Here is a 25242-nt window from a genome sequence, read left to right as displayed (position 1 = left end):
TGTCAATTCTCCGCAGAGATAGACTAAGACAGAAAATATATATGTATTGTCCATTTGCACGTTATTGCTGTCACAGTATACATATGTAGGCATATACTTTTTTTCACCAAAAGACAAAATGTCCATAGGTACTTCACATGGACACGGTAGAAGAAGTGGTGGAATATGTGCTTTTCTAGTATTGATAGCTGCTATCACTTCTAGGCATAGGCAGCGCGTCCACAAGGCTAGGGGAAGCTTTCCTTAAAGGAAATTGAATTAAATTACCAAAATTATACAGCCTAATTAGCTTACTCCAGTCTATACATAAATGAAATCATTAAAATAGGCTACTACACCAGAAAGCATGATTTGGCCACAGAGGATCATTAGCGTAAAAAAAAAAAAAAGTGTGGATTGTTTTAAATCGCATAGCCTACAGTCGGAAGGGCCCGCAATTTGGGAAACTTGCACAGCAAATACCAAGTAGATGATTGTTGAGTTGCGACTGTCAGTGAAAAGCAGAGACCCAGCCTGGCATATCGCACTATTTAAAAATACAATCGCGGAAAAACAATTTGGAAAGCAAATGGCTATTGCTGTAAAGAGAAGACAATGAAAAGACTCCATTCTGTCTTTTAGTAACGAAATTCTCAATTTCAATGAGCGAACAGTAGCCATCAAATCAAATGTTATTTGCCACGTGTGCAGAATACAACAGGTGTAGACCTTAGAGTGAAATGCTTAATTACAAGACCTTGACCAATAATGCAGTTTTAAGAAAATAAGTGTTAAGAAAAAAATAGATATAAAACAATTATTAAAGAGCAGCAGTAACATAAAATAACAGTAGGGAGGCTATATACATTTACATTTACATTTAAGTCATTTAGCAGACGCTCTTATCCAGAGCGACTTACAAATTGGTGCATTCAATTTAGGATATCCAGTGGGACAACCACATCTTGATCACAGTAAGTACACTTCTTCAAACAAGCAGCTGTGAGCAAAGTCAGTGCAATCAGGGACAACTACATCTCGATCACAATAAGTACATTTCTTTAAACAAGTCAGTGCTAGCAGGTGAAATAAGTCAGGTGTTAGTTTAGACAAAATACAGTGGTAGTAAAGGGGGGGTAGAAGGATTACTATTATACTATTCCAGGTATTCCTTGAAGAGGTAGGGTTTCAAGTGTCTCCGGAAGGTGGTCAGTGACTCCGCTGTCCTGGCGTCGTGGGGGAGCTTGTTCCACCATTGGGGTGCCAGAGCAGCGAATAGCTTTGACTGGGCTGAGCGGGAACTGTGCTTCCGTAGAGGTAGGGGGGCTAGCGGGCCAGAGGTGGATGAACGTAGTGCCCTCGTTTGGGTGTAGGGTCTGATCAGAGCCTGAAGGTAAGGAGGTGCCGTTCCCCTCACAGCTCCGTAGGCAAGCACCATGGTCTTGTAGTAGATGCGACCCTCAACTGGAAGCCAGTGGAGTGTGCGGAGGAGCGGAGTGACATGAGAGAACTTGGGAAGGTTGAACACCAGACGGGCTGCAGCGTTCTGGATAAGTTGCAGGGGTTTAATGGCACAGGCAGGGAGCCCAGCCAACAGCGAGTTGCAGTAATCCAGACGGGAGATGACAAGTGCCTGGATTAGGACCTGTGCTGCTTTCTGTGTAAGGTAGGGTCGTACTCTGCGAATGTTGTAGAGCATGAACCTGCAGGATCGGGTCACCGCTTTGATGTTAGCAGAGAACGACAGGGTGTTGTCCAGGGTCACGCCAAGGTTCTTGGCACTCTGGGAGGAGGACACAACTGATTTGTCAACCGTGATGGCGAGATCATGGAGCGGGCAGTCCTTCCCCGGGAGGAAGAGCAGCTCCGTCTTGCCAAGGTTCAGCTTGAGGTGGTGATCCGACATCCACACTGATATGTCTGCCAGACATGCAGAGATGCGATTCGCCACCTAGTTATCAGAAGGGGGAAAGGAGAAAATTAATTGTGTGTCGTCTGCGTAGCAATGATAGGAGAGACCATGTGAAGATATGACAGAGCCAAGTGACTTGGTGTATAGAGAGAATAGGAGAGGTCCTAGAACTGAGCCCTGGGGGACACCAGTGGTGAGAGCACGTGGTGCGGAGACAGATTCTCGCCATGCCACCTGGTAGGAGCGACCTGTCAGGTAGGATGCATTCCAAGAGTGAGCAGCGCCGGAGATGCCCAACTTGGGGAGAGGGAGGAGAGGAGGATCTGATGGTTCACAGTATCAAAGGCAGCAGATAGGTCTAGAAGGATAAGAGCAGAGGAGAGAGAGTTAGCTTTGGCAGTGCGGAGAGCCTCCATAACACAGAGAAGAGCAGTCTCAGTTGAATGACCAGTCTTGAAACCTGACTGGTTAGGATCAAGAAGGTAATTCTGAGAGAGATAGCAGGAGAGTTGGCTAGAGACGGCACGCTCAAGAGTTTTGGAGAGAAAAGGGGGTACCGGTACTGAGTCAATGTGCGGGGGCACCGGTTAGTTGGCGCCAGAGGAGGACATCGGCCATATCCCCGGTGAGTGTTTATATTCAGTCCTTATCATTGGGTCAGTGACACTTTTTTTTGTTTTTGGACAATAATTTCCTCCTCCAGGTTAGATGGATGTCATATTGTTTCCCCGTTTAGTAGGCCTATTATATGGATCAGCGTCAGCAGACTAGGCTACCCTGTAATTTTTGTCATATTAAAAAGATTCTGCTAATGTCTCCAGTCATATAAAGTGTAGTAGAATTGCATGAAATATGATTTTAAAAAAGGCCAACATTTTCCTGTGCAAAGAAAGGAGAAGAAATGTATCTGATAGCCTATAGCCTAGGCCTACTCCACGCCACTATGCGCTGCATTGAACAGTAGCCAATTTTTTGGAACAGTAATTTAGTTGTATTATTAGCCTAAATGATGACTATCGGTTTTAATAATCACATAAAGAATAGTAGGCTATCTTACACGCAACGGATGCATGGAATGCTTTATTACAAAGGTGCATTTTTATGGTGAAAATGTGCTTCCCCAAACTTGAAACCATCGGCCTAGTCCTATTGGCTGGTCTGGGACATAGGTCTCCTCTTACGTCATAACATAGCCTAGTGAATTTATCATCCACTATTTGAGATAAAGGTGTTGTGAGAAAGAGTGGCCACCTTTCAGCTGGTTCCCAGCTGACCCTTAAGGGGCCCTTAATAGGACATTCCCGTGACATTGGACAACACATCTGACTGTGTGCCACACACTCCACCAGGCTAGAGTGGCTTTCGGATTGGACGTAGCCCACGCGTCCCGGCTTCATCTGTCAACTTCAGCACGTGTTGCGCTTATTCCAAATGCCGCAGTGACTGGCCAAATAAGAATTGGACCCAAGTTCATTGCAGCGCGGATCAAGTTGAGTTCTATACTGGAATGGCAATGGCAGAAAGAATATCGCCAGAATTGTCTCAGGGACAAGGACAAGGCAAGCAGCGGAACCAGTTCAACGACTTGGAATCAGATTCGGACCAAGAAGAAGATCATGCCACGACCATCGGGACCGGACCGGCTGTTGCTGGCTCTGTTCTCCGCGCGCAGGTCATCCATAGCGGACACTTCATGGTGTCCTCCCCCCACAGCGACAGAACCCCGCGGAGACGGAAAAGCGGAGCCACCGTGGGATATGATTTCGATACGGTGAACAGGACTTGGTGTCAGACGTACAGATTCGGTCCGCTTAGTTCTGGGAGCCTCAGCATCGACCCAACGCTGACCCGGTTATTTGAGTGTATGTCACTGGCCTACAGGTAAATCATTATGTTACTGTTTACTTGTGTGTCAAGTTTGTCCAAGGTTTCTACATTACCACTCGTGCATAAAAATGAATGTTAGACCTACTGCTACTGTACTGGCAATTCAAAACATATTTGTTGCGTCAAATAGTTTTGTCTGACCTATACTGTAAAAGTTATTTAATTTTATTTTTAGTCTCCTTATAATAGCACACTATCATAATACATGTGATTGATACTGTAATTTATAGAGAATGATTTGGTTTAGATAGAAATTACATAAGTGTGTATACTGTGTGTGTGTGTGTGTGTGTATCTGTCTGTCTGTCTATGTGTGTGTGTGGACTGTGTTTGTGTGTGTCTATGTGTGTGTTTCTATGTGTGTGTGGACTGTGTGTGTGTGTGGACTCTGTGTGTGTGTGTGTGTCTATGTATGTGTGTTTCTATGTGTGTGTGTGGACTGTGTGTGTGTGTGGTTGGGTGGAGGGATTCAGGACTGGCTATTCTTGCAAAACTGTTTTGAAGATCTTTACAGAGAAATATACTTTGGTTTAGATGATTACAGTGTAACTGAGTTGGCAGCCTTTATGTTATGAAGGATTACAGTGTAACTGAGTTGGCAGCCTTTATGTTATGCAGGATTACAGTGTAACTGAGTTGGCAGCCTTTATGTTATGAAGGATTACAGTGTAACTGAGTTGGCAGCCTTTATGTTATGAAGGATTACAGTGTAACTGAGTTGGCAGCCTTTATGTTATGAAGGATTACAGTGTAACTGAGTTGGCAGCCTTTATGTTATGAAGGATTACAGTGTAACTGAGTTGGCAGCCTTTATGTTATGCAGGATTACAGTGTAACTGAGTTGGCAGCCTTTATGTTATGAAGGATTACAGTGTAACTGAGTTGGCAGCCTTTATGTTATGAAGGATTACAGTGTAACTGAGTTGGCAGCCTTTATGTTATGAAGGATTACAGTGTAACTGAGTTGGCAGCCTTTATGTTATGAAGGATTACAGTGTAGCTGAGTTGGCAGCCTTTATGTTATGAAGGATTACAGTGTAACTGAGTTGGCAGCCTTTATGTTATGAAGGATTACAGTGTAACTGAGTTGGCAGCCTTTATGTTATGCAGGATTACAGTGTAACTGAGTTGGCAGCCTTTGGGGGCCCCTTGGAGGTCAGGCCCCCCTCCCCAGATAGCATATGAACAAGTCATAATTTATGGCAAAAATGTATAGAATAGCAGGACAGTTGCTTTTAAACTGCAACATTTGATCTCATTGCAAAATGTGTAGAATAGCATGGCATTAGCTATAAAACTGCAAAATAAATGTATTTCCTTTTGTAATGAACAATACAAACTGATACAAACAAAGACTTTGGCATGCTGCAGGAGATTTAACTGCTCAGTGCTGATTACATTATTATTAGCACTGTCCTTTCTGTAAATCATGCCACGCCACGCCACGTCACATCACACATATTTGTTATAAAAAAAATATTTAACAACCACTGGTGATAGTCAGTATAATTTAGTACTGTAATACAGTACAGAATAGAGTAGTACTGTAATACAGTATATTATAGAGTAGTACTATAATACAGTATAGTACAGTATAGTACTGTAATAGAGTATAGTACAGTATAGAGTAGTACTGTAATACAGTATAGTACAGTATAGAGTAGTACTGTAATACAGTACAGTACAGTATAGAGTAGTACTGTAATACAGTACAGTATAGAGTAGTACTGTAATACAGTACAGTATATAGTAGTACTGTAATACAGTACAGTATAGAGTAGTACTGTAATACAGTATAGTACAGTACAGTATAGAGTAGTACTGTAATACAGTATAGTACAGTACAGTATAGAGTAGTACTGTAATACAGTATAGTACAGTACAGTATAGAGAAGTACTGTAATACAGTATAGTACAGCATAGTATATAGTAGTACTGTAATACAGTACAGTATAGAGTAGTACTGTAATACAGTATAGTACAGTGTCCAACATTTAGAACACCTTCCATTGAGAAAACAACTGTTCTGTCGTTGGCTGAGTCATGGACTGATAGCGACTCACAGAGGTCCACAAAAACCTTGAAAAGATTAATGACAAAGGAATGAATGAGACAAGCATGCATGACAAAATAGTATTCGAACTGCCCGGACAATGTTTTCAGTGTGTTTATACAGTGGGGCAAAAAAGTATTTAGTCAGCCACCAATTGTGCAAGTTCTCCCACTTAAAAAGATGAGAGAGGCCTGTAAATTTAATCATAGGTACACGTCAACTATGACAGACAAAATTAGAAAAAAAATCCAGAAAATCACATTGTAGGATTTTTATGAATTTATTTGCAAATTATGGTGGAAAATAAGTATTTGGTCAATAACAAAAGTTTCTCAATACTTTGTTATATACCCTTTGTTGGCAATGACACAGGTCAAATGTTTTCTGTATGTCTTCACAAGGTTTTCATACACTGTTGCTGGTATTTTTGGCCCATTCCTCCATGCAGATCTCCTCTAGAGCAGTGATGTTTTGGGGCTGTCGCTGGGCAACACAGACTTTCAACTCCCTCCAAAGATTTTCTATGGGGTTGAGATCTGGAGACTGGCTAGGCCACTCCAGGACCTTGAAATGCTTCTTACGAAGCCACTCCTTCGTTACCCCGGGCGGTTTGTTTGGGATCATTGTCATGCTGAAAGACCCAGCCACGTTTCATCTTCCAATGCCCTTGCTGATGGAAGGAGGTTTTCACTCAAAATCTCACGATACATGGCCCCATTCATTCTTTTCCTTTACCCGAATCAGTCGTCCTGGTCCCTTTGCAGAAAAACAGCCCCCAAAGCATGATGTTTCCACCCCCACGCTTCACAGTAGGTATGGTGTTCTTTGGATGCAACTCAGCATTCTTTGTCCTCCAAACACGACCGAGTTGAGTTTTTACCAAAAAGTTCTATTTTGGTTTCATATGACATTCTCCCAATCCTCTTCTGGATCATCCAAATGCACTCTAGCAAACTTCAGACGGGCCTGGACATGTACTGGCTTAAGCAGGGGGACACGTCTAGAACTGCAGGATTTGAGTCCCTGGCGGCGTAGTGTGTTACTGATGGTAGGCTTTGTTACTTTGGTCCCAGCTCTCTGCAGGTCATTCACTAGGTCCCCCGTGTGGTTCTGGGATTTTTGCTCACCGTTCTTGTGATCATTTTGACCCCACGGGTGAGATCTTGCGTGGAGCCCCAGATCGAGGGAGATTATCAGTGGTCTTGTATGTCTTCCATTTCCTAATATTTGCTCCCACAGTTGATTTCTTCAAACCAAGCTGCTTACCTATTGCAGATTCAGTCTTCCCAGCCTGGTGCAGGTCTACAATTTTGTTTCTGGTGTCCTTTGACAGCTCTTTGGTCTTGGCCATAGTGGAGTTTGGAGTGTGACTGTTTGAGGTTGTGGACAGGTGTCTTTTATACTGATAACAAGTTCAAACAGGTGCCATTAATACAGGTAACAAGTGGAGGACAGAAGAGCCTCTTAAAGAAGAAGTTACAGGTCTATGAGAGCCAGAAATCTTGCTTGTTTGTAGGTGACCAAATACTTATTTTCCACCATAATTTGCAAATAAATTCATTAAAAATCCTACAATGTGATTTTCTGAATTTGTTTTCTCAATTTGTCTGTCATAGTTGACGTGTACCTATGATGAAAATTACAGGCCTCTCTCATCTTTTTAAGTGGGAGAACTTGCACAATTGGTGGCTGACTAAATACTTTTTTTCCCCACTGTATATGTATATGTATACTGAACAAAAATATAAACGCAACATGCAAAAATGTCAAAGAATTTACTGCGTTACAGTTCATATAAGGAAATCAGTCAATGGAAATAAATTCATTAGGCCATAATACAGTGGGGAAAAAAAGTATTTAGTCAGCCACCAATTGTGCAAGTTCTCCCACTTAAAAAGATGAGAAACTTTTGTTATTGACCAAATACTTATTTTCCACCATAATTTGCAAATAAATTCATTAAAAATCCTACGATGTGATTTTCAGGATTTTTTTCCCTCAATTTGTCTGTCATAGTTGACGTGTACCTATGATGAAAATTACAGGCCTCTCTCATCTTTTTAAGTGGGAGAACTTGCACAATTGGTGGCTGACTAAATACTTTTTCCCCCCACTGTATATGGATTTCACATGACTGGGAATACAGATATGCCTCTGCTGGTCCCAGATACCTTTAAAAAAAAGTAGGGGCGTGGATCAGAAAACCAGTCAGTATCTGGTGTGACCACCATTTGCCTCATGCAGCGCGACACATCTCCTTCGCATAGAGTTGATCAGGCTGTTGATTGTGGCCTTTGGAATGTTGTCCCACTCCTCTTCAATGGCTGTGCGAAGTTGCTGGATATTGGCGGGAACTGGAACACGCTGTTGTACACGTCAATCCAGAGCATCCCAAACATGCTCAAATGGGTGACATATCTGGTGAGTATGCAGGCCATGGAAGAACTGGGACATATTCAGCTTCCAGGAATTGTGTACAGATCCTTGCGACATGGGGCCGTGCATTATCATGCTGAAACATGAGGTGATGGCGGCGGATGAATGGCACGACAATGGGCCTCAGGATCTCATCACGGTATCTCTGTGCATTAAAATTGCCATAGATAAAATGCAATTGTGTTCGTTGTTTATGGCTGCACTCTGTTTACAACGTTGACATCAGCAAACCGCTCGCCCACATTACATTTTAGTAATTTAGCAGACGTTCTTATCCAGAGCGACTTACAGTTAGTGAGTGCATACATTATTTTAAATTTTTCATACTGGCCCCCCGTGGGAATCGAACCCACAACCCTGGAGGTGCAAACGCCATGCTCTACCAACTGAGCTATATCCCTGCCAGCCATTCCCTCCCCTACCCTGGACGACGCGGGGCCAATTGTGCGCCGCCCCATGGGTCTCCCGGTCGCGGCCGGCTACGACAGAGCCTGGATTCGAACCAGGATCTCTAGTGGCACAGCTAGCACTGCGATGCAGTGCCTTAGACCACTGCCCCACTCAGGAGGTTATGACGCCATACACGTGGTCTGCGGTTGCGAGGCCGGTTGGACGTACTGCCAAATTCTCTAAAACAACATTGGAGGCGGCTTATGGTAGAGAAATGAAGATGAAATTATCTGGCAACAGTTCTTGTGGACATTCCTGCAGTCAGCATGCAATTGCATGCTCCCTCAAAACTTTAGACATCTGTGGCATTGTGTTGTGTGACAAATCTGCACATTTTTAGAGTGGCCTTTTATTGTCCCCAGCACAAGTTGCACCTGTGTAATGATCATGCTGTTTAATCAGCTTCTTGATATGCCTCACTTGTCAGGTGGATGGATTATCTTGGCAAAGGATAAATGATCACTAACAGGGATGTAAACAAATTTGTGCACAACATTTGAGAGAAATAAGCTTTTTATGGGTATGGAACATTTCTGGGATCTTTTATTTCAGCTCATGAAACATGGGACCAACACTTTACATGTTGCGTTTATATTTTTGTTCAATGTGTGTGTGTGTGTGCCATGCCAACAACAACCCTTGGCACAGAGAGGAAGTCTCTTATTCCCAATGCTCCAATCTAGCTTTTACAATCTGATAGTTACCCCATGAATAAAACACACACAACCTGAGCCAAGAAAAATACTTCAGCCCTAAAGAAAGACTGCTACTAAATCCATGTTTCAGGTGTTTACTAGACTATATTCAGCCAAATACCTTACTTTGATTTGAGGAAGTATTAAACACAGCAAAAAAAGAAACGTCCTCTCACTGTCAACTGCGTTTATTTTCAGCAAACTTAACATGTGTAAATATTTGTATGAACATAACAAGATTCAACAACTGAGACATAAACTGAACAAGTTCCACAGACATGTGACTAACAGAAATTGAATAATGTGTCCCTGAACAAAGTCAAAAGTCAAAATCAAAACTAACTGTCACGATCGTCTATGTCGTCCAAGTATGACCAAGGCGCAACGTGTCCAAGAAACATGACTTTATTTAGCAAAGTAACCAAAAATCCAAAACAAAAGACGACTCAATGAAGTCCACGGTACACAGACCGAAAACGGAACAAAAACCCACAATTCCCACAGGAAAACATTCAGATTAAATATGGCTCCCAATCAGAGATAACGAGCCGACAGCTGACACTCGTTACCTCCGATTGGGAGTCATAGACCAAACCTAGAAATGAAGCCAACAGAAAAGCAAACATAGAAATACACCCAAACCCAACATACCAAAATACACCCTGGCTCAAATACTAAAGTCCCGGAGCCAGAGTGTCACACTAACAGTCAGTATCTGGTGTGGCCACCAGCTGCATTAAGTACTGCAGTGCATCTCCTCCTTATGGACTGCACCAGATTTGCCAGTTCTTGCTGTGAGATGTTACCCCACTCTTCCACCAAGGCACCTGCAAGTTACCGGACATGTCTGGGGGAAATGGCCCTAGCCCTCACCCTCCGATCCAACAGGTCCCAGACGTGCTCAATGGGATTGAGATCCGGGCTCTTCGCTGGCCATGGCAGAACACTGACATTCCTGTCTTGCAGGAAATCACGCACAGAATGAGCAGTATGGCTGGTGGCATTGTCATGCTGGAGGGTCATGTCAGGATGAGACTGCAGGAAGGATACCACATGAGGGAGGAGGATGTCTTCCCTGTAACGCACAGCGTTGACATTGCCTGCATTGACAACAAGCTCAGCCCGATGATGCTGTGACACACCGCCCCAGACCATGACGGACCCTCCACCTCCAAATCAATCCCGCTACAGGGTACAGGCCTCGGTGTAACGCTCATTCCTTCGACTCGTCAGTGAAGAGCACTTTTTGCCCGTCCTGTCTGGTCCAGCGACGGTGGGTTTGTGCCCATAGGCAACGTTGTTGCCAGTGATGTCTGGTGAGGGCCTGCCTTACAACAGGCCTACAAGCCCTCAGTCCAGCCTCTCTCAGCCTATTGCGGACAGTCTGAACACTAGTGCGTTCCTGGTGTAACTTGGGCAGTTGTTATTGCCATCATGTACCTGTCCCGCAGGTTTGATGTTCGGATGTACCGATCCTGTGCAGGTGTTGTTACACGTGGTCTGCCACTGCGAGGACGATCAGCTGTCCGTCCTGTCTCCCTGTAGCGCTGTCTTAGGTGTCTCACAGTACGGACATTGCAATTTATTGCCCTGGCCACATCTGAAGTCCTCATGCCTCCTTGCATCATGCCTAAGGCACGTTCACGCAGATGAGCAGGGACCCTGGGCATCTTTCTTTTGGTGTTTTTCAGAGTCAGTAGAAAGGCCTCTTTAGTGTCCTATGTTTTCATAACTGTGACCTTAATTGCCTACCGTCTGTAAGCTGTTAGTGTCTTAACGACCGTTCCACTAGTGCATGTTCATTAATTGTTTATGGTTAATTGAACAAGCATGGGAAACAGTGTTTAAACCCTTTACAATGAAGATCTGTGAAGTTATTTGGATTTTTACTAATTATCTTTGAAAGACAGGGTCCTGAAAAAGGGACGTTTTTCTTTTCTTGCTGAGTTTACAGTGGGGAAAAAAAGTATTTAGTCAGCCACCAATTGTGCAAGTTCTCCCACTTAAAAAGATGAGAGAGGCCTGTAATTTTCATCATAAGTACACGCCCACTGTGACAGACAAAATGAGGAAAGAAAATCCAGAAAATCACATTGTAGGATTTTTAATGAATTTATTTGCAAATTATGGTGGAAAATAAGTATTTGGTCACCTACAAACAAGCAAGATTTCTGGCTCTCACAGACCTGTAACTTCTTCTTTAAGAGGCTCCTCTGTCCTCCACTCGTTACCTGTATTAATGGCACCTGTTTGAACTTGTTATCAGTATAAAAGACACCTGTCCACAACCTCAAACAGTCACACTCCAAACTCCATATGGCCAAGACCAAAGAGCTGTCAAAGGACACCAGAAACAAAATTGTAGACCTGCACCAGGCCAGGAAGACTGAATCTGCAATGGTTTGAAGAAATCAACTGTGGGAGCAATTATTAGGAAATGGAAGACATACAAGACCACTGATAATCTCCTCGATCTGGGGCTCCACGCAAGATCTCACCCCGTGGGGTCAAAATGATCACAAGACAGTACCAAAATCCCAGAACCACAGGGGGGGACCTAGTGAATGACCTGCAGAGGTAACACTACGCCGCCAGGACTCATATCCTGCAGTGCCAGACGTGTCCCCCTGCTTAAGCCAGTACATGTCCAGGCCCGTCTGAAGTTTGCTGAGTGCATTTGGATGATCCAAGAGGATTGGGGGAGAATGTCATATGGTCAGGATGAAACCAAAATATAACTTTTTGGTAAAAAATCAACCTCGTCGTGTTTGGAGGACAAAGAATGCTGAGTTGCATCCAAAGAACACCATACCTACTGTGAAGCATGGGGTGGAAACATCATGCTTTGGGGCTGTTTTTCTGCAAAGGGACCAGGACTGACTGATCCGTGTAAAGGAAAGAATAAATGGGGCCATGTATCGTGAGATTTTGAGTGAAAACCTCCTTCCATCAGCAAGGGCATTGAAGATGAAAACGTGGCTGGGTCTTTCAGCATGACAATGATCCCAAACACACCGCCCGGGCAATGAAGGAGTGGCTTCGTAAGAACATTTTCAAGGTCCTGGAGTGGCTAGCCAGTCTCCAGATCTCAACCCCATAGAAAATCGTTGGAGGGAGTTGAAAGTCCGTGTTGCCCAGCGACAGCCCCCAAAACATCACTGCTCTAGAGGAGATCTGCAGTGGAGGAATGGGCCAAAATACCAGCAACAGTGTGTGAAAACCTTGAAGACTTACAAAAACGTTTGACCTGTGTCATTGCCAACAAAAGGGTATATAACAAAGTATTGAAAACTTTTGTTTATTGACCAAATACTTAGTTTTCCACCATAATTTGCAAATAAATTCATAAAAAATCCTACAATGTGATTTTCTGGATTTTTATTTCTCATTTTGTCTGTCATAGTTGACGTGTACCTATGATGAAAATTACAGGCCTCTCTCATCTTTTTAAGTGGGAGAACTTGCACAATTGGTGGCTGACTAAATACTTTTTTCCCCCACTGTATATCATGCTAAGGATTCAACAGTTGGTCTTCAAGTGTAATAGCATAACCAATCAATCAATCTTCAAGCATAACCAATCAATCATTCTTCAAGCATAACCCATCAATCAATCTTCAAGCATAATCAATCAATCAATCTTCAAGCATAACCAATCAATCAATCTTCAAGCATAACCAATCAATCAATCTTCAAGCATAACCAATCAATCAATCTTCAAGCATAACCAATCAATCAATCTTCAAGCATAACCAATCAATCAATCTTCAAGCATAACCAATCAATCAATCTTCAAGCATAACCAATCAATCAATCTTCAAGCATAACCAATCAATCAATCTTCGAGCATAACCAATCAATTCAGCTATTGTCAAATGAAATGCAAGATGGAATCAGATAGGATATTAGCACAGGAATTGTTATTTATTTGGAATGTCCACTCATGTAGCTAATGAACATGTTTTTTATGTGTTAACACCATATCTTATGTCAGGTACTTAATCTGTTAAAGCTATATTTTCCAGAGAACATGTATTAGTCACCCTCCAGATGGGTGAATTTCATTATTTTTTTTACCCCATTAGCTTCATCAAGTCAATTTGCACCCAGTTAATGTGCCTCCTCTCCTTTGCTGAACATGGATGCTGACAGGGTTTTCACTTCAAAACTGCCTGCTTTTGTCCGAAATAGCACCCTATTCCCTATATAGTGCACTAAAAGTAAAGCATTATATAGAGATTTTGGAATTAAAATGTATGGTAAAACTTAACTGAAAGCTTGCAGGTATAATTATTTGTTACTTGTTATAAGCCTTTATAATGTCTAATGTCTTATCGCCTTTATATTGTGTGATTAGATTGCTTTAAAATATGTTATGTCTTTTCAGTGGTAAAATAGTCTCTCCGAAGTGGAAGTCTTTCAAAGGCCTGCGGCTGCTCTGGAGAGACAAGATCCGTCTGAATAATGGGATCTGGAGAGCTTGGTTCTTCAGTGTGGGTTGACTTCTCCATTCCTTTCCTCTCTCTCCCTCTCCTCCTCTCACTACATTCCCTCCTCTCTTTCACTCTGAATGTCTTGCATGTCTTCTGTCGTCCCAGGGTTAGGGTTAGGTTGTTTAATCTGATAACAGACAAGAGAGCATTGTCAAACACACCAGAACTATACATCACTCTCTACTACAGTGCGATCAAATACCAAAGAGAATGTGCCATAGCTGTTGGCCCGTGATCCCTCCTACAAAAACATCTGTATAATGTGGGCTGAATCAATTTTCAGACCCGATGATTCACTGCTTCCTATGCCCCACATATTAAAATCCATTACTTTATGCACTTGATGTTAAGCCACATTTTAACAAACAAACAATAAAACAGAATTACTGATTTATTGAGAGAATTTACGCAGTCCATTAACCCACCATAATCCCAGCCATGATTTTTTTTATTGTTTTATTATTATTATTTTATACATGTTTTTGTTCCTCTTCACCATTCCCGTAGGAGGCTTGTGTGGGTTCATCACCCCTGGAGGGCTCCAGAGGCCGACGTCCACTCAAACCTGAATAGGGTACCTTTGACCCCCAAAGGCCCTAGTAAAAGTAGCCTATGCAGCCACAAAGACACATTGACTGCCTCACAGATGACCATTATATTGACCTGATACTCTAGTGGCCGCTCTAACAATTAAAAGAAATGTCTTATAAAATGGAGAGGCAGTTAATAAAATAAGATATTAGCTGGACCATTCTAGCCAGGGGGCAGATCGCGTGTGAACAACAGGCACGATGGTTTCCACTAGTTACGGCGCACAAAAAACAGAATTGGCTATATTGTAAAAATTCATGAAAACAACAATTTAAGGTTAGGGTTAGGCACTACAGTGAGGGAAAAAATATTTGATCCCCTGCTGATTTTTACATTTGCCCACTGACAAAAAAATAATCAGTCTATAATTTTAATGGTAGGTTTATTTGAACAGTGAGACATAACACAAAAGAATCCAGAAAACCATTCAAAAATCTTATAAATTATTTGCATTTTAATGGGAAATAAGTATTTGACCCCCTCTCAATCAGAGGGATTTCTGACTCCCAGGTGTCTTTTACTACAGTAACTTGAGCTGAGATTAGGAGCACACTCTTAAAGGGGTGCTCCTAATTCTTACCTTAACACCTATCCACAATAATCAATCAATCAATTCCACTCTCCACCATGGCCAAGACCATGAGCTCTCCAAGGATGTCAGGGACAAGATTGTAGACCTACACAAGGCTGAATGGGCTACAAAACCATCCCAAGCAGCTTGGTGAGAAGGTGACAACAGTTAGTGCGATTATTCGCAAATGAAGAAACACAAAATCACTGTCAATCTCCCTCGGCCTGCTCCATCCAAGATCTCACCTCGTGGAGTTGCAATGATCCTAGACTGAGGAATCAGCCCAACTACACGGAGATATTGTCAATATCTCAAGGCAGCTGACCATAGTCCCAAAAACTTTACACCTACGCCGTGAAGGACTGAATCCTGCAGCGCCCCAAGGTCCCCCTGCTCAAGAAAGCACATATACAGGGCCGTCTGAAGTTTCCAATAACATCTGAATATTCAGAATGGTAAAGTGTTGTGTCAATAATTGAGCTCTTTGGCATCAACTCAACTCCCGTGTTTGGAGGAGGTGTGCCTCTACCCCAAACACCATCCCCCCTCAAACATGGAGGTGGACATTATGCTTTGGGTTGTTTTTCTGCTAGCAGGACAGGACAACTTCACCGCATCAAAGGGACGATGGATCGGGCCATACCGTCAAATCTTGAGTAAACCTCCTTCCCTCAGCTAGGGCATTGAAGTGGGTGGGTATTCCAGCATGACAATGACCCACAACACCACAGCCAAGGCAACGAGGAGTGGCTCAAGCACATGAAGGTCCTGGATCCTAGCCAGTCTTCAACCTTAATCCCATAGAAAATCTGTGGGGGGGGGCTGAAGGTTCGGTTGCCAAGCGTCAGCCTCGAAACCTTAATGACTTGGAAATCTCAAGGGAGTACTAATCCCTCCTGAGATGTTTGCAAACCTGGTAGCCAACTTCAAGAACGTCTGACCTCTGTGATTGCCAACAAGGGTTTTGCCACCAAGTACTAATCATGTTTGGCAGAGGGGTCAAATACTTATTTCCCTCATTAAAATGAAAATATTCTTAACATTTTTGACATGTTTTTCTGGATTTCTTTGTTGTTATTCTGTCTCTCACTGTTCAAATAAACCTACCATTAAAATTATAACTATCATGTCTTTGTCAGTGGGCAAGCGTACAAAATCATCAGGATCAAATACTTTTTTCCCTCACTGTACAGTCAGCAGTGTAGTTAAGGTTTTTAAGAACATACATTCTAATTTATTTTTGTGGCTGTGTAACAAATGTCACCAACACAACTCCCATATAAAGTGTTTTTTCACAAAGTTGCCGGATGTCCCTTGTCCTACTTATCATTGCACTTATAACAACCTAATCATTACTCAACTTCTATTTGATCAAATAAGCCATTCTATTTTTTTGTCAACCAAAATTCACACTCTCTCATTACCTCCATCAAAAGCTCCTCGCTTGGGTGAGCAAAAAATTAAAAATAAATAAAATAACTCCACCTGCTGAAACACTTTATTCTTCCCTCTTCCTCTCTGATATCTGAAATGGCCCCATTCCATATTTTGTCCGCTATAGGGCCTGTCATGTCACCTATAGGATTGTTAATGTTGACACACCATACCTATTAACTCTATGTTTTTTTGTTCTCTGTTGTAGGGGCTATAGTTCTAGAAGGCAGCTTACTGGAGGCGTGGGATCGAGGTAGTGATCAGAGAATACCTCAAGTGGAGGATCTATGTACAAGAAGAGGGTGAGTGTATCACAACAAAAACCCAAAGAAGTTCAAATTCAGAGTTCTTTATTCAAAGGTTACAGGCGGAAGGGTCCCGGGTGTCAGGGGTCTTTCAGGGTCCTCCTGTGGGTACCTGTGCTCGGGGTCTCCAAATGTCCGGGGGTGTCCATCCAAGTGCTTAGTTGTGTTCCCCAGTGATGGAGGCGTATCGGGCTGAGGTGGTGCGTCTGGGCACGCTCATCTGGTGGTCGGAGACCTCGATACACACACACACACAACAGCAGTATGAATGGCAGGCAGAAGTACAGATCAGGGCTGGGCAATATCGTGGTGAGAGACAGAAGGCAGAAGCAGTTACCGGGAGGCCTGAGGATCGGAGGTAGTCGAGGTCAGAAGGCAGGTTGGGATAGAGGGGCAGTAGAACAGGAGGCAGTCAAGAGATCTATCACAAGGAGTCGGCCCAACAGGCAGGTTACTGGTCGGGTTTGAGGGCATCTGACAGGCTTGGCTGAAAACCAGGGCTTGATATACTGGGAGGTAGTGGGGAAATGCAGTTCAGCTGGCAGAGTAATTAGAGACAGAGTGAGGCAAGGTGAGGATGGTGAGAGTGGGAAATGCAGTGCAGCTGGCCAGGTAACAAAGAGCAGAGCAGGGCAGTTGGAGCTAGTTAGGCTGAGTAGAGAGAGGGAGGTGAGCAGAGTGGAAGATATAGAATGCAATTAATGTTGCTACCAGGGGGAGAGGTGCTCATGACCGGACCCCCCCCTCGAGGGCGCCCCAAGTCCCAAAACAACATCATGCCGGGGAGGGTGGAGGCAGGCGGGCGGGTCAAACTCCTCCGCGGTCAGTGAATCTCCTCATCCTCAGAGGGGAGCTGGAGGGTCACGGTCGGGAGACACGCACTGAGACAGGAGCAGGGCGGGCCTCTGGAACCCCTCTTGGGCGGCCCTACGGATTGCAGGCTGATCAGGATGCTATTCGGTGGAAGTCAGTGATAAGAGTCCGTCCACTATCCTCCTGCATCTCCTCTCCTCTGACCATTCCCTCCCAATCCGGTACTGCCCTACCCCCTTCGCCTAGGGCGGAGCAGCCGCCGGACGGTAAGACGACCGCCATCTACGGTGCCGTCGGAGGGGGTGGCCCGGACTCGCAGGGACCAGGGGACTTTCCTGACGCTTACCTTGGAGACTGGAAGGTGGGGTGGACCCGCATGGGACGCGAGCAATGAGTCCTTATTACTTTCTGCACAGAAAAGACCATAAGCGGGGGCCCGCTTTACGTGATACAACCCGCAGCCCAGATCCCGGGCAACAGCCAACCTTCTACCAACCCGGTAAGTAGGTGCTGGGGTCCTCCGTCGTTGCACCGTTTTCAGCTTCAGGAGCACAGTGCGCCTCGGCCCAAGTGCTGCTGGCAGCGGCGGCCCATCCTGCAAGACGGACGACGTGGCATCCGCCTCCTGGCTGGCAAACAGTGGAGGTTGATACCCGTAGACACACTGAAAGGGGAGAGCCGGTGGAGAACTGGTGAGCTGAATTATGGCATATTCCACCCAGAGCGGGTGTTGAGCCCAGGCCCAGGGAATTTTGGGAAGCCACACACCTCAGTGCCTTCTCCAGCTCCTGGTTCGTCCGTTCCAGTCTGGCCGTTTGAAGCTGCGGGGTGAATCAGGCCAGTGCTGCGGTGCCCCAATACAAACTCCTTCCAAAGGTTCTGAATTCACCTCTGACACTATATCCTGATAGGCCATGGATCCTGACACACATGTTCCAGGACCACCTGGGAGGTCTCTTTAGCAGAGGGTAGTTTGGAGGGGGCACGAAATTAGTCATCTTACTAAAGCGGTCAACAATGGTAAGGATACTGTGTGTCCTCAGAGGGCGGAACCCATTACCAGAGAGTCCAGTGAACATGACCAGGGCCTCTTGGGTATGAGTAGGGGTTGCAGCAGCCCGGCGGGAGGTGGTTGGGAGTCTTGTTTCGGTTACAAGTGGGACAAGCTCGATGAATTCTCACATCCCGTCTCATCCCCTCCACACAAACGCTGTCCGGACCAGATGAAGGGGTGCAGTGAGTGCCGGGATGACAGGCCAGCGGATTCGTTGCCCCCACTGAATCACAGGTACCTGAGATTTGCTGAACAAACAGGCGGTTGGGGCCTGGTGCTTGGACCTGGCTGTCCCACCTCCATACCTGCTTTCATCTCTCCCAGGTGAGGCCTCTACACCAAGTGGCTGGGAAGAATGGGAGCTGTCATGGCGTGGTCTCGTCCTTCTGAAACATCCGGGAAAGAGCATCAGTTTGATGTTGCAGAGATCCGGGCGTAGCTAATTGAACCGCGTAAAAACAAACCTGTTGACGGGGTTCCTTTTTTACTCCAGGTTCTTGTGTCTGTCCACACTACAATTTCTTTCCCCTCCTAACGTCCCATTCTTCAAGGCACTTACACCAACACTCGCGTTCCCAATGTCGTAGTTGTTGCGGTCTTGGCGGGAGTACAAGGCACAGCGTCCATCTTGCCATCCTCAGCTGCTCTTTGAAAAGCACTGCACCCCTCCCACGTCGAAGCATCTACCTCCACCACCAACTTCCTTGCTGCATCTGCATCTTAGAAGTGAAACATGTCTTGAGGATATTGAAGGCCTTATCAGCGGCTGATTTCCATTGATACGGTTGTTTAGTGCTGGTTAGCGCCGTGAAGAGTGCCTTCCACTGTGCTATAAGTTTCTGATAATCTCCTATAAAAAGTTGTCAAAGCCCAGGAACTGTTGCAACTTCTTCCGAGACTCAGGAACTGGCCCAGGAAGTGACAGCCCACACCTTCGTGAGATCCATCTGAATGCTGCCCTCGGTCACCACATACCCCAGGTAAACGGTCTTGGCATGGAACTTCGCACTTCTCTGCCTTCACGAAAGAGAGTTCTCCAGCGGCGGCGCAGGACCAACCGGACGTGGTGCGTGTGTTCTGACAGAGTCTTTGAGAATATTAAAATATCGTCAAGGTACACAAATACAACGATGTTTAGCATGTCCCTGAGGATATCATTCACTAGGGCTTGAAAAACTGCTGGGGCATTGGTGAGGCGAAGGGCATGGCGAGATATTCATAGTGGCGTAGGTGTGTTGAACGCTGTCTTCCATTCGTCTCCCTCCCTCATCCGCACCAGATGGTGGCATTGCGAAGGTCAGCTTAGTGAATACGTGGCTCCCTGCAGCAGTTCGAAGGCAGACGAAAGTGGCAGTGGTAGCGATTCTTAACCGTGATGTCGTTCAGACCCCGGTAATCTATGCATGAGCGAAGAGAACCGTCCTTCTTGCCGACAAAGAAGAATCCCGCTCCTGCGGAAGACACGGTCTAATTATCCCGGAGGCAAGAGAGTCATTAATGTAGTCCTCCATGGCCTTTCTTTCCGGGGCTGACAGTGAATACAGACGACCCTTGGGAGGTGCTGTGCCAGGCAGGAGATCACTCGCGCGTCATAGGGTCTGTGTGGGGGTAGAGATGTCGCCTTGGATTTGTTGAACACCTCTTTCAGGCTGTGGTAACAGGCCGGAACATTGGATATGTCGGAGGTAGCGCTAGATCCTTCCCGGTGAACGGGCAGGGTGGCCCCCTTAAACAGGTCTGGTGACAACTCCTTCCCCACTCACGGACTGTTCCTGTCTCCCAGTCGATGTGGGGGGTTGTGCTGACGGACCCACGGGTATCCAAGAATGAGTGGTTGGCCAGGTGAGTGTAGGAGGTGAAACTGGATGGACTCCTGGTGGTTTCCTGACAGCAGGATTGTCACAGGGGCGGAGATATGAGTGACAGTGCCAAGATGATGCCCATCCAGGGCTCGTGCAGGAATGGTTGTGTCAGTTGATGATGTGTTCACGCCCAGTTGCTGTGCAAGCTCAGGGTCCATGATGTTTGCTTCGGCTCCGGAATCCACAAGGGCGGCCAATGTAGAGTCTTGTCAGAAAGCTGATGGCGGAGATGAAGCAGGGTCTTTCGGATGGAGGGAGACTGAAGGCTTGTTGAGCTCACCCGGATCTCCCCTACACCTGGTGAGCTGCGGCTTTTGCCGGACAAGTAGCGACACGGTGATTCTCGCCACCACAGTAGAGGCAAAGGTTGGAGCTTAGACGGCGCCCCGACGCTCCTCGGGAGTCAGAGAGGCACGGCCCAATCTCCATGGGCTCAGGCTGATTGAGTTGGCTATGGGACTTGACAGGCAGGGGCTGGACAGAAGCGGTATCGACCCGAGTACGGATGGCGGTTGACTGAGACGGCCCTTCTCCCTCCTCCCGGGTCTGTATACGCCGGTCAATGCGAACAGCAAGGTCAATGGCGGCATCAAGCGTTGCGGTCATGGGAAACAAGCTCGTCCTTGATATAGTCCGCCAGGCTATGGAGGAAGGCTTGCACCAGTGCCTCTGGGTTAAACGGCTTTGACTGGCCAGGTACAAAGTCAATGGAGAAGTCTGCCACTGTCCGATTGCCCTGACGGATGGTGAGCAGAGCTTGTGACGCTTCGGCTGTTGGCTGAGCCTAGGTCAAAGACCTTTAACATCTCCTCCTCAAAGGCCTGAAGGGGCACAGGCTGGGGTTTGCGGTCGAATTCCGCCGTTCCCCACAACGAAGCTCGACCGGTGAGATGTGTGATGACATACCCCACCTTGGCTCCCTCTGTTGAGAAAGTCCTGGGCTGTAGTGCAAACTGGATTCGGCCGCTGCTCAAGAATGGTCTTACTTGCTTCTGGTTGCCATCAAAAGCGTTCCGGGTTCCCAATCCTTGGTTCAGGAGCGTGGGGATCTGGTGGCAGCACTGCCGGGCCTGCAGCATTGGGACCTCCAGCGAGGATGAAGGAGTACTCGGTGGTACAGGAACAAAAGGACCAGGGGGTGCAGGTGGAGTAGCCGGGCTTGAGAGTAGTTGCAGGGCTTGAGGCTAGCTGTTGTTGCTGCAGTTGGAACTGTTGTTGCTGCTGGTTGAATAGCTGGAGAAGGGGAAACGATGTCGCCAGCCATCCGATTTATGTCTCCCCTCAGAGCGTTCCAGTCGCTGTAGGGCAGTCCTCTCTGGCTCTTCCTCCATCGTGGTCGGGAGTGCGCTGGGTCCATGATGGTCGGATCGTTCTGTCACGAACAGAAGAGGACCCAAGAGCGCAAAGTTCAAATTCAGAGTTCTTTATTCAAGGTTACAGGCGGGAAGAGGGAGTCCCAGGGGTGTCAGGGGGTCTTTCAGGGTCCTCCTGTGGGTACCTGTGCTCCGGGGGTCACCAAATGTCCGGGGGTGTCGTCCAAGTGCTTAGTGTGTGTTTCCCCAGTGATGGAGCGGCGTATCGGGCTGAGGGTGGTGAAACGTCTGGGCACGCTCATCTGGTGGTCGAGACCTGGGGAACACACACACACAACAGCAATATGAATGGCAGGGCAGAAGTACAGATCGGGCTGGGCAAATATCGTGGTGAGAGACAGAAGGCAGAAACGAGTTACCGGAGGGGCTGAAGATCGGAGGTAGTCGAGGTCCAGAAGGCAGGTTGGGATAGACGGGGCAGTAGAACAAGGAGGCAGTCAAGAAAGGATCGGTATCACAAACAGGAGTCAGAGCGCAGACAGGCAGGTTACTGGTCCGGGTTTGAAGACGAATCTGACAGGGCTTGGCTGAAAACCAGGGCTTGATATACTGGGAGAGGTAGTGGGAAATGCGTTCGCTGGCAGAGTAATTAGAACAGAGTGAGGGCAAGGTGGGATGGTGAGTGGGAAATGCAGTGCAGCTGGCCAGGTAACAAGAGCAGAGCAGGGCAGGTGGAGCTAGTTAGGCTGAGTAGAGAGAGGGAGGTAAGCAGAGTGGAAGATAATAGGAATGCAATTAATGTTGCTACAGGGAGAGAGAGTGCTCATGACAGAGTGGTGATCATTTTGAACATAGACAAGGATCCCATTGATACCGTTATCTTTTTAATGTTATTCTCCAATTGTACTAAATTCAGTTTCTTCTTCGTCCGTTGTAGTTTCAGAAAAACAAAGATGACCTTTTTATCAAAGCTACGAAGGTAAGATAAATAGTTAATTCTACTTTTAGTTTCCCTCTTTTGGAACAGGCCTTGACAGTTTGGGCACTCCTTAGATTGAGGAGAGTTTTCACGTCTCAATAATTATATGTTTGGTCAAGTATGAGAACTGATCATCCTCTGACAGCTGATTGTTTGTGCCTTTAAGTTTAGCCAAACATGGATGTGTGTGTGTGTGTGTGTTTGTCTATGTTTGTGTGATATTGACGGAGGGATCAGTGACCCAGTGATATTGTGTTTTACCTTTAGTAGGTTGGAAGCTCACCATATGTGAGTCACTCAGACTCTGCTGGCCTTGGTCAGTCTGAGAATAAAAAACAGTGGGAGGCAGGAAAAAGAAAATAGAAAACATGCAAAACGACTTGGTGATCAAATTACTCCCATTTTGATTGCCTTCGGTGACAATACCTCTAATCTCCCTCTCGCCCTCCCCCCTCTGTCAGTAAACTTTATCCAATCTATGGTCATGTGAGACAATAATGCAGGAAAGAAACCGCCCTACAAATAAGGAACTTCAAATGAATAAATGAGGCTAAAGATGTAGACAGAGGCACACACCCATCTCTCTCTCTCCCTCGCCCTCTTTATCACGGCTCAGGAAAAGATCCAGATGCAGACAGTTCGAATAAAGGACGTTTATTATATAAACAGGGGGCAGGCAAAGGACAGGTCAAGGGCAGGCAGAGGTCGGTAGTCCGTAAGGTACAGAGCGGCAGGCAGGCTCCGGGTCGGGGCAGGCAGAGGTCAATAATCCAGGGCAGTGTCAAACGGTACAGAACGGCAGGTAGGGTCAGGGTCAGGCTCAGGGTCAGGGGTCGGGTCGGCTCAGGCTCAGGGTCAGGCTCAGGGTCAGGGTCCGGCTCAGGGTCAGGGTCGGCTCAGGGTCAGGGTCAGGGTCAGGGAAGGCATAATGATCAAAAACCAGGAAAACTAGAAAACAGGGCTCAAGAAAACAGGAGTATGAAAAACACGCTGGTTGGCTTGACGAGACAAGACGAACTGGCAACAGACAAACAGAGAACACAGGTATAAATACACTGGGGACAATGGGGAAGATGGGCGACACCTGGAGGGGGGTGGAGACAATCACAAAGACAGGTGAAACAGATCAGGGTGTGACACTCTCTCTCTCTCTCCCCCTCTTTCTCTCTCTCTCTCCCTCTCCCTCTCTCTCTCTTTCTCTCCCCATTCCTCTCCCCCCCTCTTTTCTCTACTCAACCTGTCTTTCACCAAGGATGTGGCTTCAGACTTTAATATGTCATTTAATCAAATGTGACCCACTTGCTGATTGGTTGCATTGTTAAGCGGGGGGACATTTAAGGCCTTTGTTGTCCTCCTGGATTTATGAACGTGAGTGTCACGTCAGTGTGACGTCAGTATCACACTGGGTCAAAAACAAATTAGCCATCTTGGGAAGAGGATGGGGTTTAGGAAGAGAACGTTGAGATGAGGACGGGGAAGGGAAGGAAGAGGTTGAATCCCCCACCCTCTTTACAATATGCAGTAACATGGTCAGGTGAAGTCCCCCACCCTCTCTATAGAATGCAGTAACATGGTCAGGTGAAGTCCCCCACCCTCTCTATAGAATGCAGTAACATGGTCAGGTGAAGTCCCCCACCCTCTCTATAGAATGCAGTAACATGATCAGGTGAAGTCCCCCACCCTCTCTACAATATGCAGTAAAATGGTCAGGTGAAGTCCCCCACCCTCTCTACAATATGCAGTAACATGGTCAGGTGAAGTCCCCCACCCTCTCTATAGAATGCAGTAACATGGTCAGGTGAAGTCCCCCCACCCTCTCTATAGAATGCAGTAACATGGTCAGGTGAAGTCCCCCACCCTCTCTATAGAATGCAGTAACATGGTCAGGTGAAGTCCCCCACCCTCTCTACAATATGCAGTAAAATGGTCAGGTGAAGTCCCCCACCCTCTCTACAGAATGCAGTAACATGGTCAGGTGAAGTCCCCCACCCTCTCTACAATATGCAGTAACATGGTCAGGTGAAGTCCCCCACCCTCTCTACAGAATGCAGTTACATGGTCAGGTGAAGTCCCCCACCCTCTCTACAATATGCAGTAACATGGTCAGGTGAAGTCCCCCACCCTCTCTACAATATGCAGTAACATGGTCAGGTGAAGTCCCCCTGTCACGGATTCTGCCGAGGCTGCTCCTCCTCCTTGTTCGGGCAGGCTTTGGCGTTCGTCGTCCCCGGAGTACTAGCTGCCACCGTTGAATGTTTCTATGTTTGATTGCTTTTGTCTGTCTATTGCACCTGTGTCCGTTTGTGTCTGATTATGTGTTCTATAAGTTGCCTGTTTTGTATTGGTTAGGTTGTGTTTGTTTTCGCATGTCAGTTAGTGCTCTGTTTGCTCCGTTTGTTGTTTTGGAGTTTACGC

At 46.1% G+C, this 25242-nt stretch overlaps 1 protein-coding gene across 1 annotated transcript in view; it reads left to right on the top strand.

Moving 5' to 3' along the window:
• The first annotated feature begins 3295 nt into the window (after window positions 1-3295).
• The window catches only part of LOC121579141 (carbohydrate-responsive element-binding protein-like), a 47919-nt gene continuing 25972 nt past the window's right edge, over window positions 3296-25242 (top strand). The window contains 4 exon segments of the mRNA XM_045224613.1: window positions 3296-3772; window positions 13800-13903; window positions 16710-16803; window positions 17866-17980. Coding sequence (XP_045080548.1) covers window positions 3399-3772; window positions 13800-13903; window positions 16710-16803; window positions 17866-17980 — 687 coding nt within the window. The 5' untranslated portion in view covers window positions 3296-3398.

Source organism: Coregonus clupeaformis, chromosome 13 (genome assembly GCF_020615455.1).
Source record: "Coregonus clupeaformis isolate EN_2021a chromosome 13, ASM2061545v1, whole genome shotgun sequence".
Classification (NCBI taxonomy): domain Eukaryota; kingdom Metazoa; phylum Chordata; class Actinopteri; order Salmoniformes; family Salmonidae; genus Coregonus; species Coregonus clupeaformis.
Note: the sequence above shows the minus strand (reverse complement) of the source record. Positions and strands in the feature narration are given on the sequence as shown.